General features: G+C 46.7%; 1 protein-coding gene across 1 annotated transcript in view; it reads left to right on the top strand.

Annotated features, from left to right (window-relative positions):
- DMBX1 (diencephalon/mesencephalon homeobox 1) overlaps window positions 1–12,331 on the top strand; it is a 46,358-nt gene that overhangs the window by 18,794 nt on the left and 15,233 nt on the right. The window contains 3 exon segments of the mRNA XM_089780400.1: window positions 5,502–5,678; window positions 8,094–8,136; window positions 9,519–9,648. Of these exon segments, the coding sequence (XP_089636526.1) occupies window positions 5,514–5,678; window positions 8,094–8,136; window positions 9,519–9,648 (338 nt within the window). The 5' untranslated portion in view covers window positions 5,502–5,513.

Raw genomic sequence — 12,331 nt, 5'->3', positions numbered from 1 at the left:
ATTTGGTTGCTTAATGAAATATAAAGATTATTTTAACCAATGTAAGCACAATTCGACAGCTTGTGAAACACAGCGGCGGCTTGATGAATGGCCTTCTCAGCGGGGGAAAAAAATTGCCGGATGGTGTCTTTTAAATATTTAATTTATTCTGTTTTGGAATGCACACCGAGGTAAACGACAGCTCAAGCGAGTCTGTGGGCAATCTCTGTTAACTCAGGTCTGCTAGGTTAAATAGTCTCCGAACACGAACCACCCATAGCCCAGCTCCTACGTATCACTCTGCATTTACCATGCACAGTTACAGAGACGTTACGTCTGTCATCTACCAGTGCAGCAGTCCAGACAGTTATTGAGAAAATTGGGACATCTCCTGACTGGTTTCATGTTACTGTACTTTAACTATTTCTGGAATTTCCACTACATGTATCTGATGAAGTGGGTCTTTGCCCACGAAAGCTTATGCTCCAATAAATCTGTTAGTCTAGAAGGTGCCACAGGTCTCCTCGTTGCTTTTGCAGATTCAGACTAACACAGCTACCCGTCTGATACTTATCTATTTGTACATCTCCTTTTTCAAATGTATGCCTTTTCCTCCAGGCCAGCAAGAAGAATTTAATACCGAAAACAGCCTTTTAACACCCATATAAATAGACAGCTTACCAAAGAAAATGTGTTTCCTTTGGAAACGGTGGGTTTTTATGGAGTCTCACGTAAGAATGGCCACACTGGCTCAGATCAACAGTCCATTTAGCCCTGTATCCTGTTTTCCAACAGCGGCCAATGCCAGGTGCCAAAGAGGGAGTGATTAGAACAAGGAATCATCAAGTGATCCCTCCCCTGTCATCCGCTCCCAGCTTCTGGCAAACACTAGGGACAGCTTGAGCATAGGGCTACATCCCTGCCCATCTTGGCTCACAGCCATTGATGGGGCTATCTTCCAAGAATGATCTGAGTGCATTATTCAATCTTCCAGGGGGAATTTCCATTTCAGTGATGGCTTCCAAACACGCTAATTTATTTGAGATTCTAAGTTACAGCCCAAGGCGTACAAACGGCATTAAAAATAACGGAGCCGAGCCAGGGTTCTGAAAGCCTCCTATAGAGATCACGAACCTGGCTTCCAGCTGTTCGTAAATACAGGTCAAGATGTTAAGTTGGATGATCAAATGCAGAAGCCACCCAAAGTCAGATCCTGTAGCGGGTGCTAACCACCTGGGTTCCCCAGACTTCCGTGGAACTATGTGAATTCTTATTTATTTTTACTCCAACCGAGAATCTGGCCCAAATACTCAATGATGCTGCTACCCACATCATTGGGTTCTGAGTTCTTCTAGTCTGGCTCTGTATTCGCTAGTGCCCATACTAGAAAATTTCTCCCTATGAAGAAAAAAAGCAAGATGCATCTGTATTGCTTAAGTCCCACTTAAACTCTATTTGAAAGACTTAAAATAGCACACAGTTTGTGTGCCCTGTCCGGGCAAGAGGGAAATTTGCCCCATAGCATGAGGGATGTGGAAGATAGCCTGACCTGCCAGCTAACTCCCTTCCAATACACAACTGTTTTGCAGGGAATGTTGAACTGCCAATACGGAGGCTCTTACAATACAGGCTGAAGCTGGATGTAGGACACAGCTAGGATAGGATATAGGTTCCGATGTCCTAGGGTATTAGAAAGGCCTTTCCTTCACTGGAGACAACAGGGATAGAGCTCGGTGGGAAACAGACTTATTTCCAGTCTACGGATTGTTAATCCTGTCTGTCCTCATACTGTTTTGTCTTATTGCACAAAATTACTCTGTCACTATATAAACCCACAAGAATGTTTCCAACCCATGGAGATAACTCTGTGGTAAGAAACATTCCCTGCGTTGACATAGGAGAAGAACTACATAACTTAATTTGGCCTTGATTCTGGTCACAAATGAAAAACTCCTGGTTTGCTCAGTACGTAGGATCCCTTAAGCATCCTACTTGGTTGCCATGTCCCATAGAAAGTAACATAACTTCTGGTTCCAGATGCACAAAAGGTCTCTGGTTGCAGTTAATGAGACTTTTGATGGAGGATTTGCACCTGACTGTGTACTGAGTGTCTTTCCCTGGTGGTATAAATCCTCTGCAAGGGAAAATGAAAACTTGTCAGGGATAGAGGTGAATTGAGAGAAGCAATTGGTTATTCTATGAATAATGGTGGCTAATTTGTTTGACACAACAGGTCTATGCAGAGATGAGATTTGAGCTCAGTTTTTGCCCTCAGATATAGACATCAAACTGCTACTGAGACCCATTTTACAGATGGAGGAAGTATGGCACAGAGAGGTAAAGGGTCTTGTTTTGAGAATGGGAAGTGACTGCCTAGGAAGGAGTACAGCGGAAAGGGATCTAGGGGTCATAGTAGACCACAAGCTAAATATGAGTCAGCAGTGTGATGCTGTTGCAAAAAAAGCAAACATGATTCTGGGAGGCATTAACAGGAGTGTTGTGAGCAAGACTCGAGAAGTCATTCTTCCGCTCTACTCTGCGCTGGTTAGGCCTCAGTTGGAGTAGTATGTCCAGTTCTGGGCACCACATTCCAAGAAAGAGATGGAAAAAATCAGAGAAGGTCCAGAGAAAAGCAACAAAAATGACTAAAGGTCTAGAGAACATGAGCTATGAGGGAAGATTAAAAGAACTGGATTTGTTTAGTTTGGAAAAGAGAAGACTGAGAAGGGACATGATAATGGTTTTCATGTATCTAAAAGGGTGTCACAGGGAGGAGAGGGGAAAATTGTTCTCCGTGGTCTCTGACGACAGGACAAGCAGCAATGAGCTTAAACTGCAGCAAGGGAGGTTTAGGTTGAACATTAGGGAAAACTTCATAACTGTCTGGGTGGTTAAACACTGGACTAAATTGCCTAGGGAGGTTGTGGAATCTCCATCACTGGAGATATTTAAGAGCAGGTTGGACAGATACCTGTCAGGGGTGGTCTAGCCAGTTCTTGATCCTGCCATGGGGGCAGGGAACTGGACTCATAGGCTGTGTCTAGACTGGCAAGTTTTTCTGCAAAAACAGCTGCTTCTGCAGAAAAACTTGCCAGCTGTCTACACTGGCCGCTTGAATTTCCGCAAGAACACTGACGATCTCATGTAAGATTGAGACAATGTGGTATTGTTTGAGACCGTTGATTGAGACTGTAGACAACGCGGTATTGTTTTGTGCAAAAAAGCCCCAATCGCGAAAATGGCGATCGGGGATTTCTTGCGCAAAAGCGCGTCTAGATTGGCACGGACGCTTTTCCGCAAAAAGTGCTTTTGTGTAAAAGCATCCGTGCCAATCTAGATGCTCTTTTCTGCAAATGCTTTTAACGGAAAAACTTTTCCGTTAAAAGCATTTGCGGAAAATCATGCCACTCTAGACGTAGCCATAGACTCATAGGCTGTGTCTACACTGGGCCACTTATTCCAGAAAAGCAGCCGCTTTTCCGGAATAACTTGCCAGCTGTCTACACTGGCCCCTTGAATTTCCGGAAAAGCACTGACTATCCACTGTAAGAAATCAGCCACTTTTCCGGAAACACTATGCTGCTCCCGTTCGGGCAAAAGTCCTTTTTCCGGAAAACTGTTCTGGAAAAGGGCCAGTGTAGACAGCCCAGTAGTATTTTCCGCAAAAAAGCCCCGATCACAAAAATGACGATCGGGGCTTTTTTGTGGAAAAGTGCGTCTACATTGGCCACGGATGCTTTTTCGGAAAAAGTGCTTTTCTGGAAAAGCATCCTGCCAATGTAGATGCTCTTTTTCCAGAAATACTTATAACGGAAAACTGTTCCGTTTTAAGCATTTCCGGAAAATCATGCCAGTGTAGACGTAGCCATAGACTTTAAGGTCAGAAGGGACCATTCTGATCATCTAGTCTGACCCCCTGCACAATGTAGGCCACAGAATCTCACCCACCCACTCCTGGAGTAATCCTCTCACCTAGATCTCAGATATTGAAGTCCTCAAATGACCTCTCGAGGTCCCTTCCAGTTCTAATGTTCTATGAGTCTATGAGGTTGCTCAGTAAGCACATGGAACAGCCAGACTGGGTCCAGCCAACCCAGTGTCCTGTCTGCCCACAGTGGCCAATGCCAGGTGCCCCAGAGGGAGTGAACACAACAGGCAATCATCAGACGCTCTAGTTCATCGGAGGCAATGCGTTTTGCCCAGGAAAGCTCATGATACAATCTATGTATTTGTTAGTTTCTAAGGTACCACAGGACTAGTCATTGTTTTTAAAGTTACAGACTAACGCAGAGACGCCTCAGATTGTTTGATTCATCCTGTCACCCATTCCCAGCTTCTGACAAACAGAGGCTAGGGCCACCATTCCTACCCATCCTGGCTAAAGCCATTGATGGACCTAACCTCCATGAATCTATCTAGCTCTTTTTGGAACCCTGCTAAAGTCCTGGTCTTCACAACATCTTCTGGCAAGGAGTTCCACAGTGAACAAATATCAGAGAAAACCAGTAGGGGTGGGGGTGGGGGGGGGAAAGGGGGTGGGGTCTACAAACCATGTCCTTGATGATGGGGAAATGGAGTCACCCAAAATACCTGCAATTTCACCACAGCTGTGTCTAGACTGGCCAGTTTTTCCAGAAAATCAGCCGCTTTTCCGGGAAAACTTGCCAGCTGTCTACACTGGCCGCTTGAATTTCCGCCAAAGCACTGACTTCCTACTGTAAGAAATCAGTGCTTCTTGCGGAAATACTATTTTGCTCCCGTTCAGGCAAAAGTCCCTTTTGCGTAAAGCTTTTGCGCAAAAGGGCCAGTGTAGACAGCTGAGATTTGTTTTCCCACAAAAAAGCCCCGATCGCGAAAATGGTGATTGGGGCTTTTTTGCGGAAAAGCGCGTCTAGATTGGCACGGACGCTTTTCCACAGAAAGTGCTTTTGCGGAAAAGCGTCCGTGCCAATCTAGACGCTCTGTTCCGAAAATGCTTTTAACAGAAAACTTTTCCGTTAAAAGCATTTCCGGAAAATCATGCCAGTCTAGACGCAGCCCCAGTCTAGACGCAGCCCACAAATTTCTCTCTCTCTCTCTCTCTCTCTCACACACACACACACACACACACACACACACACACACACACACACACACACGTATTGCCTTTCATTTGGAAAAAAAAAGTTCTTTCCATCTCTGAATCCTATTTGAGGGGACACAATCAGACTCTGTTTCCTAAGGTGGCAGCTAGGCCTCAAGAGAGGTGTCATGATGTGGTCATTGCAGACGTTAGCCTCAGTCTCACGGTCTCTGGACCCAAAGCTCTCCACAGGCAGCATATCCTGCCATTCCTTCAGTAGGCTTTGGATCAGGCCCTAGGTGCATTATGTTTATTCCATGTCAAATAAATCTTCCAAGGAGCTAATGAATGAGACTGTTCAGAAAGGGCCCCCGAGACCCTCTGCAGCAGCCCATAGATGTTTCCCCAGATAGACCAAGTGAGGTTCTAACCAGGCTTTCTCTGCTGGGGGTTTTTTTAGGTGCCTGCCGCCATGCAGCACTACGGAGTGAACGGCTACTCTCTTCACGCCATGAATTCCCTGAGCGCCATGTACAACCTTCACCAGCAGGCGGCGCAGCAAGCCCAGCACGCCCCCGACTACCGGCCCTCGGTGCATGCCCTCACGCTGGCGGAGAGGCTGGCTGGTAAGACCCACGTACGGAGTTTTGCATTGAGCCTGGCACCCGGCCTAGGCTCGCGCTGTAGCCAACTCTGTAGGGCTGCATGGACCAACGTGGCTGAATTGGAGACACCTCCCCTGTGCACAGATGCAAAGAAATAGGCTCTCCCTAAAAACCCTCTACACCCGTAGAGTGAAATTCACCCCAGGCAGAGGGGACATGCCCCCTGGATGTCGTGTCTTGCCTCTTTCGCAGGGGACGGGACTTGATGCCCTCTCGAGGTCCCTTCCAGTTCTCATGTTCTATGAATCTATTGCAGAGCTTAACGGGGATCAGAATGGTGCATTGACCTCTGCCCTGCAGTAAATGTCTCCCTTTGGACTTTGCTCCCCAAACCCTCTCAGTGGGCCTGATGTAGAGGACAATTGCCCTGGGGGCCGGAGATTCAAAAGAGCCTAGAGTGCTGTTCCACGTGACTGAGGGCTGGGATGTACCACAGTCTGAGTGGTGCTGCCTTTCACCCCGCCCCTTCTGCTCAAGGCCCCACCCCTTCCAGGGGTGCAGAGCCAGACTCCCTCACCCACTTTGCCCCTGTGGGCCTGTGGTGACTTGGTCCTGCTGACTTAGATACTTGCCTGTTCTCTGCTGCCTCTTGCACTTGACGCTCATTTCTAGTCCCCACCAAGGGCTTGCTCTCCTGAAATCCTTCCTCTCCCAATCAGACTCGGCTGGTCTGATCCCTCCAGAGCATCCCTTCCTTGGTGTGTTGCTCTGTGTTTTGGGGCATCTATGTTAGAGTGTAAGCGCTGCAGAGAAGGGACCGTGTCCCCATGTAGCCAGCGTCCATTCAGAACACCATAGAAATGCTGGAATGGAAGCTCAGCAAAGATTCACAGAAGACCCAGTTTGGAAGAGACCTAGGAGGTCATCGAGTCCAACCTCCTGCTCAAGGCAGGGCCAACCCCAACTCAATCAGGACAACCCCAGGGTAAGATACCCCACTCACTGGCCTGGCAGAATGGCCAGAGGTGTGGGTTGAAGTTAGCAGGGGCAAGCAGATAAGACAAGTGACCTCTGTAGAGGAAGGATCACGTGGTATACACGCCCTGCAGGCTCATGGTCCCTCGCTTGCTGCTGCAATGCAAATCATTGACAGGACTAATAATGCCCCGGTCTGGCGGTAGCTCTAGAGCCCTGCCCTGAAACGTTTAGAATCTTATTGGGGTCAGCACAGAAAGGCGGGGCTTGGTGAGTGGCTGCTGCTGGGGAATTGCACCCAGACCCGTGTTTCAAGAGTATGGGTACATCTACACTAGCCCCCTAGATCGATCTAGGGAGGCTAATGAGGGCGACCGGAATTCCAAATCAAGCCCGAGATTTAAATATCCCACACTTGATTTGCATGTTCCCAGCCGGTCGCCATTTTAGAAATTGACTAGCCCGAAGTAACTGCCCGCGTCTACACGCGGCATTGAAACGGGATTCCGGAATAAAGCCCCTAAATCGAATTAGGTGGTAAACCTCATTCCACGAGGAATACCACCTAATTCGATTTAGAGCTTTATTCCAGAATCCCGTTTCACTGCCGCTCCTCCCGCTCCCTCCCAGCGCTGGCTCGCCGCCAATCAGCAGAGCCAACTGATTAGCGCTCTGTCCCCGCTCCTCCCGCTCCCTCCCAGAGCTGGCTTGTCGCCAATCAGCAGAACCAACTGATTAGCGCTCTGTCCCCGCTCCTCCCGCTCCCTCCCAGAGCTGGCTTGTCGCCAATCAGCAGAACCAACTGATTAGCGCTCTGTCCCCGCTCCTCCCGCTCCCTCCCAGAGCTGGCTCGCTGCCAATCAGCTGTTGGCGGCTGTTCAAACTCTGGGACAGAGGGGTAAGAGCAGGGGTGGAGCGTGAATCCAGTGACTGGTGTGCCCCTAAAGCGCTGGGAGGGGTAGGCAATGAGAGACTCCAGTGCCCCAATGCACCAGAGACACGTGGGGGAGGTCCACAGGCTACCAGCGGAGCCTCAGTGGGCCACATGTGGCCCACGGGCCGGAGGTTACCCACCACTGGAATAGGGCAATGGACTGCGAGACAGAAGGCCAGATTTGGTGTCCTAGGGCAAGTCACCCATCCCTGTTTTGCCTGTCACCCTTTGTCTATTTAGCGTGAAAGCTTTGGGAGGCAGGGGCTGTTTCAGTAGGTGTTTATGTAGCACATAGTGAACTTGGAGGCCTCAAGGTGCTACTGCAAGACACAGAATAAGGATCTCCAGGAAGGCTTCTGTCCAGGAAATCTCACAGGCTGCAGTTTCACATTTCTGGCCCTCGCTTTAACCCAGTGGGGCCCTGGGCGGGGGACGGTGGGGGACGGTGGAGCCTCGGATGAAAAGCACCAGCCCTCTGGCAGTCAGGCCTTAGTGCCACCCAGAGTGTGGCAGGCCCTCAGCCCTCAGAGCCACGGAGAACAGCGCGCTGGCTCTCCAGCAGCAATTTAAAGGGGTCCAGGGCTCTGACAGCAGGGAGCTCCAGGCCCCTTTGAATCTCCAGACCCCAGGACAATTGCCCCCTTTATCTCCCCCCTGTCAACAGACCCGCCACAATCAATAGGACAATGCAGAGGTGGCTGAAAACAGTGGGGAGGGGGCAGGGCCGCATTATGACTTTCGTGAGCCCTAGGCACTTTTGCCTTCGTGGGCCCCTTTCTCCATAATAAAAACAAAATATTAAACATTATTTTTGATATAACTTTAAATACGTCCACATTTTTTTTCTGTTTTAGGCAAACTTTAACAGATTTTCGTGGGCCCTAAAAGTTTCATTTTTTGCTGATGTGAGAAAAAAAACTAAAACATTGTCTTCGACCCTAAAAGTTCATTTTTTTCCTTCTGATTTTAAAAGAAATTAAAACATTTTCGTGGGCCCCTAAAATATCGTGGGCCCTAGGCACTGTGCCTACTGTGCCTAATAGATTAGTTGGCCCTGGGAGGGGTAGGTATTTGCACTCCTTTCCCTGCTATTCAGAGCAAACATTCAGGGTGATTTCTGACTATTTTTCCTTAACCCTTGTTTTTACAAAAAAAAAAGAGAGAGAGAGAGAGAGAGAGAGAGAACACACTCATCTGGGTAATTTGAGTAAAATTAGTCAAGCTGTCCTCTTCGGATCCAAATATACCTTCCACCAAGCTGGTGAGCAGCAAAAGGAACCTGGCTCCCGTTTACATGGAAGCAAGCAGGCTCCTACTGTGATTACTTTGTTCACATTTTGTGACCTCTGAATATCTTTTCGTGCATTGTGATAGATCACGTTCGCCTTCCAGGGACAGTCAGAATAAGCCAGCACAAAAGCCGACAACCTTCCATTGGAACACCGAGGTTTCCGATTTTAACCGCAAAGCCTCACCTGCAGTTTATAAGCGCCTTCTTGCACTGAACCTGAAAACATTGTGAAAGCGCTGAAATAACTGTTGTCTAGGCCCTTGTTAGGAGCCAAATTAAATATTTGAGCCCCCTGCCTCTGAGACACTAGCACATTCAAAACCTCCACTGAGGAATTCTGGGACTCTCCCTGCCGGTTGATGTTACACCAATGTTTTTCCTCCTTAGTTTTGGTATTGGATTAATTAAAGTTAGATGCCATAGGACTTTACAAACTATTTTAGGGATCACTTGTCCTCAAAAATGATTCCTTTCCTTAGGAAAGCAGCCAAACGGTCTATTTATTGCCTTCTACAGAAGTGACTGTGCTACCAGAGTCTAATAACCTCTTGCTTCCTTGAATGCAGAGGTTTCTTTGTTATGTATTCTTCTGGAAACCTTTAGCCTGACTGAATCTTCCCTCAGTTTCCACAACCACTCTTACTTTGGCAAAAGTCTGGGGAAGTGTCAAAGAATCTGGCCTAGAATGAAACAGCTGGAAGTTTGGAACCGGAATATTCAAATAGCGCAAAGCTGATTTGCTACGCTCGTTAGCTAACATATTTGGAACCAAACTGTGTGGTTCTGGGATTGGCCTGACAGCCCGGCTTTGTTTTATTGTTTACATTCATGCCATGGGACTTACGACAAAAGTGCACGTAAATAGCAACGGCTGCAAAACAAAGGCTTTAATCCAGCTATGTAAAATTAGGTTTGCTTTCTAGTGTGTGTACCCCCTCTGTTTGAAAGATTGCATTCTTAGCTGTATTAAAAATGATTCTATATGAAAGCTGGAATTTAAAAAGGGGGGAATCAAATGTATTTCTCATTCAGGCTCTTTGTTTACCTTCTTTGCACTTCATCTTAGACCATGAATCACTACTACTCCGGTTAGCTCTGATTCCCATGTGCCGCTGCAGTGTTGGGTTTAGGTTCTCAGTATTGCAGAACTGAAAATAAAACAGTCGGTTTTCATTGACTTTCTAAAAACCAACCCTAAAAACACATCTGCTCCTAGGCGGCTTCGTAAAATCCTCTTGTTTCTTGCAAGCTCTTTGTGGCAGGACTGGGAGGCCTGATTTTTTTCAAGCTCATCCTTATTTTTTTATTTTCCCAATTTTGTGGGCACCAAAAAATTGAAGGCATAACTTGAGGCCTTGAGACACGTAACTAGCTCACCTGCCTGGAAAGGTAATATGGTTAGTAACTAGAGTTCTGGATTGGTAGTCAAGAGAGCTGGTTCTACTAGCAGCAAACTTCAGCAAGTCACTTCAGTATCCCCTACCATTCTTTGTCTTATCTACTTAGAAAGTAAGCCCTTCAGGATACGGTCTGTCTCCTTCCCCCTGTCTTGCTCTACAGACACTCGAGATAGTCATCTAAAACGTGGCTCCTAAAAAAGGAGACCAGGATTAAAAGTTGAGTTCCTTTTGTCCTTGAAATTCTCTAGCGAACTGTCAGCCTTCAATAAACAACCATTAAAATCTCAAATTTGGGATACGCCGAAGTGCACATGGAGCTCTTTTGATTCATCTTTTGCATCAAGTCCAGGAAGCTGGGTTAGCTCTTCTCCATCAGCACTCACTTGGTCTTATATGTCTGGGACATGAATTGTAGGACTAGAAGGGACTTCGTGACGTCATCTAGTCCTGTCCCCTGCACTCATGGTAGGACCAAGCACCTTCTAGACCAGTGTTAGATGGTCTGAAAAAATCACTTTGAGAAACCTGCTAACTGGCTGCTCTGGTGTGCAGATTTTCCAGCTCTGTGGCCACGGTTTGCAGGTTCCTCAAAGTGGTTTTGCAGACCATGTTGAGAAACACTGATCTAGTCCAACCCTGACAGGTGTGTGTCTAATCTGCTCTTAAATTTCCAATGATGGAAATTCTACAGCCGTCGTAGGCAATTTATTCCAGTGCTTAACCACCCTGAAACTTAGGACGTTTTTCCTAATGTCCAACTTAAACTGCTCTTGTTGCAGTTAAGCCCATTGCTTCTTGTCCTATCCTCACAAGCTTAATGTTTTCTCCCTCTTCCTTATAACAACTTTTTATGTAGTTGAAAACTTATGTCCCTTCTCAGTCATCTCTTCTCCAGGCTAAACAAACTCAGTTTTTTCAGTCTTCCTTCAGATGTGATGTTTTCTAAACGTTGCAGTTCTCAAACTATAGGTTGTGCCTCCATTTTAATGGGGTTGCCAAAGCTGGTTTTAGACTTGCTTTGGCTTCGGGCTGAATCTGAAACCCAAGATGCACCACCGTGGGCTAAGCTCAAAGCGGAGGGGGTTTCAGCTTTGCCTCTCCATTTTGGGGCATGTGGATTCGGGCTTCAGTCCCCCTTTCCTAGGGACATGTCGTAAATTTGGTCAGAAGGGAGTCGCAGTGCAATGAAATTTGAGAATCCCCGTACTCAACTTTGAATCTTTTTTGTTGCTCTTCTCTGGACTTTCTCCAGTTTGTCCACATCTTTCCTGAAATGTGGTGCCTAGAACTGGACACAACACTCCAATTGAGGTCTAATCAGCGCAGAATAGAGCAGAAGAATGACTTCTTGTGTCTTGCTCATAACACTCCTGCTAATCCAGAATCATGTTCAATTTTGCAACAGTGTCACACTGTTGACTCTTATTTAGCTTGTGTTTTACTGTGACCCCAGATCCCTTTCGGCAGTACTCCTTCCTAGACAGCCACTTCCCATTTTGTATGCATGCCACTAATTGTTCCTTTGAATACTTTGCATTTGTCTCTATTGAATTTCATCCTATTTGCTTTAAATCATTTCTCCAGTTTGTCCAGATCATTTTGAATTGTAATCCTACCCTTCAAAGAACATGCAACCCCTCTTAGCTTGGTATTGTCCACAAACATCACAAGCGTACTCTCTATTATCTAAATCATTGATGAAGATATTGAACAGAACTGAGCCAAATGATCCCTGCAGAACCTCACTCGTTATGCCCTTTCAGCTGGACTGTAAACCACTAATAACTACTCTCTGGGAAGTTTTCCAACCAGTTCTGCATGCACTTGATAGTAGCTCCATCTAGGTTGTATTTCCCTAGCTTGTTTAGGAGATGGTCATGTGAGACAGTATCAAAAGCCTTACTGAAGTCAAGATATGACATCTATGGCTCCCTACAATCCATGAGACATGTTAGCCTGTCAAAGACCATGCATTGATGCTGGGGGGACCTGAGACGGAGGAAATATAGAAGATAATTTTCACTTACTCAAGCATCCCTATTTAGAAAAGCACTTCAGCATGTGCATTGAAATCAATGGGATTTA

The sequence above is a fragment of the Pelodiscus sinensis genome, chromosome 9, assembly GCF_052426305.1.
Source record: "Pelodiscus sinensis isolate ZL-2025 chromosome 9, ASM5242630v1, whole genome shotgun sequence".
In the NCBI taxonomy this organism is placed as follows: Eukaryota; Metazoa; Chordata; order Testudines; family Trionychidae; genus Pelodiscus; species Pelodiscus sinensis.
The sequence above is the reverse complement of the archived record's forward strand: the minus strand, read 5'-3'. Positions and strand labels throughout refer to the sequence as shown.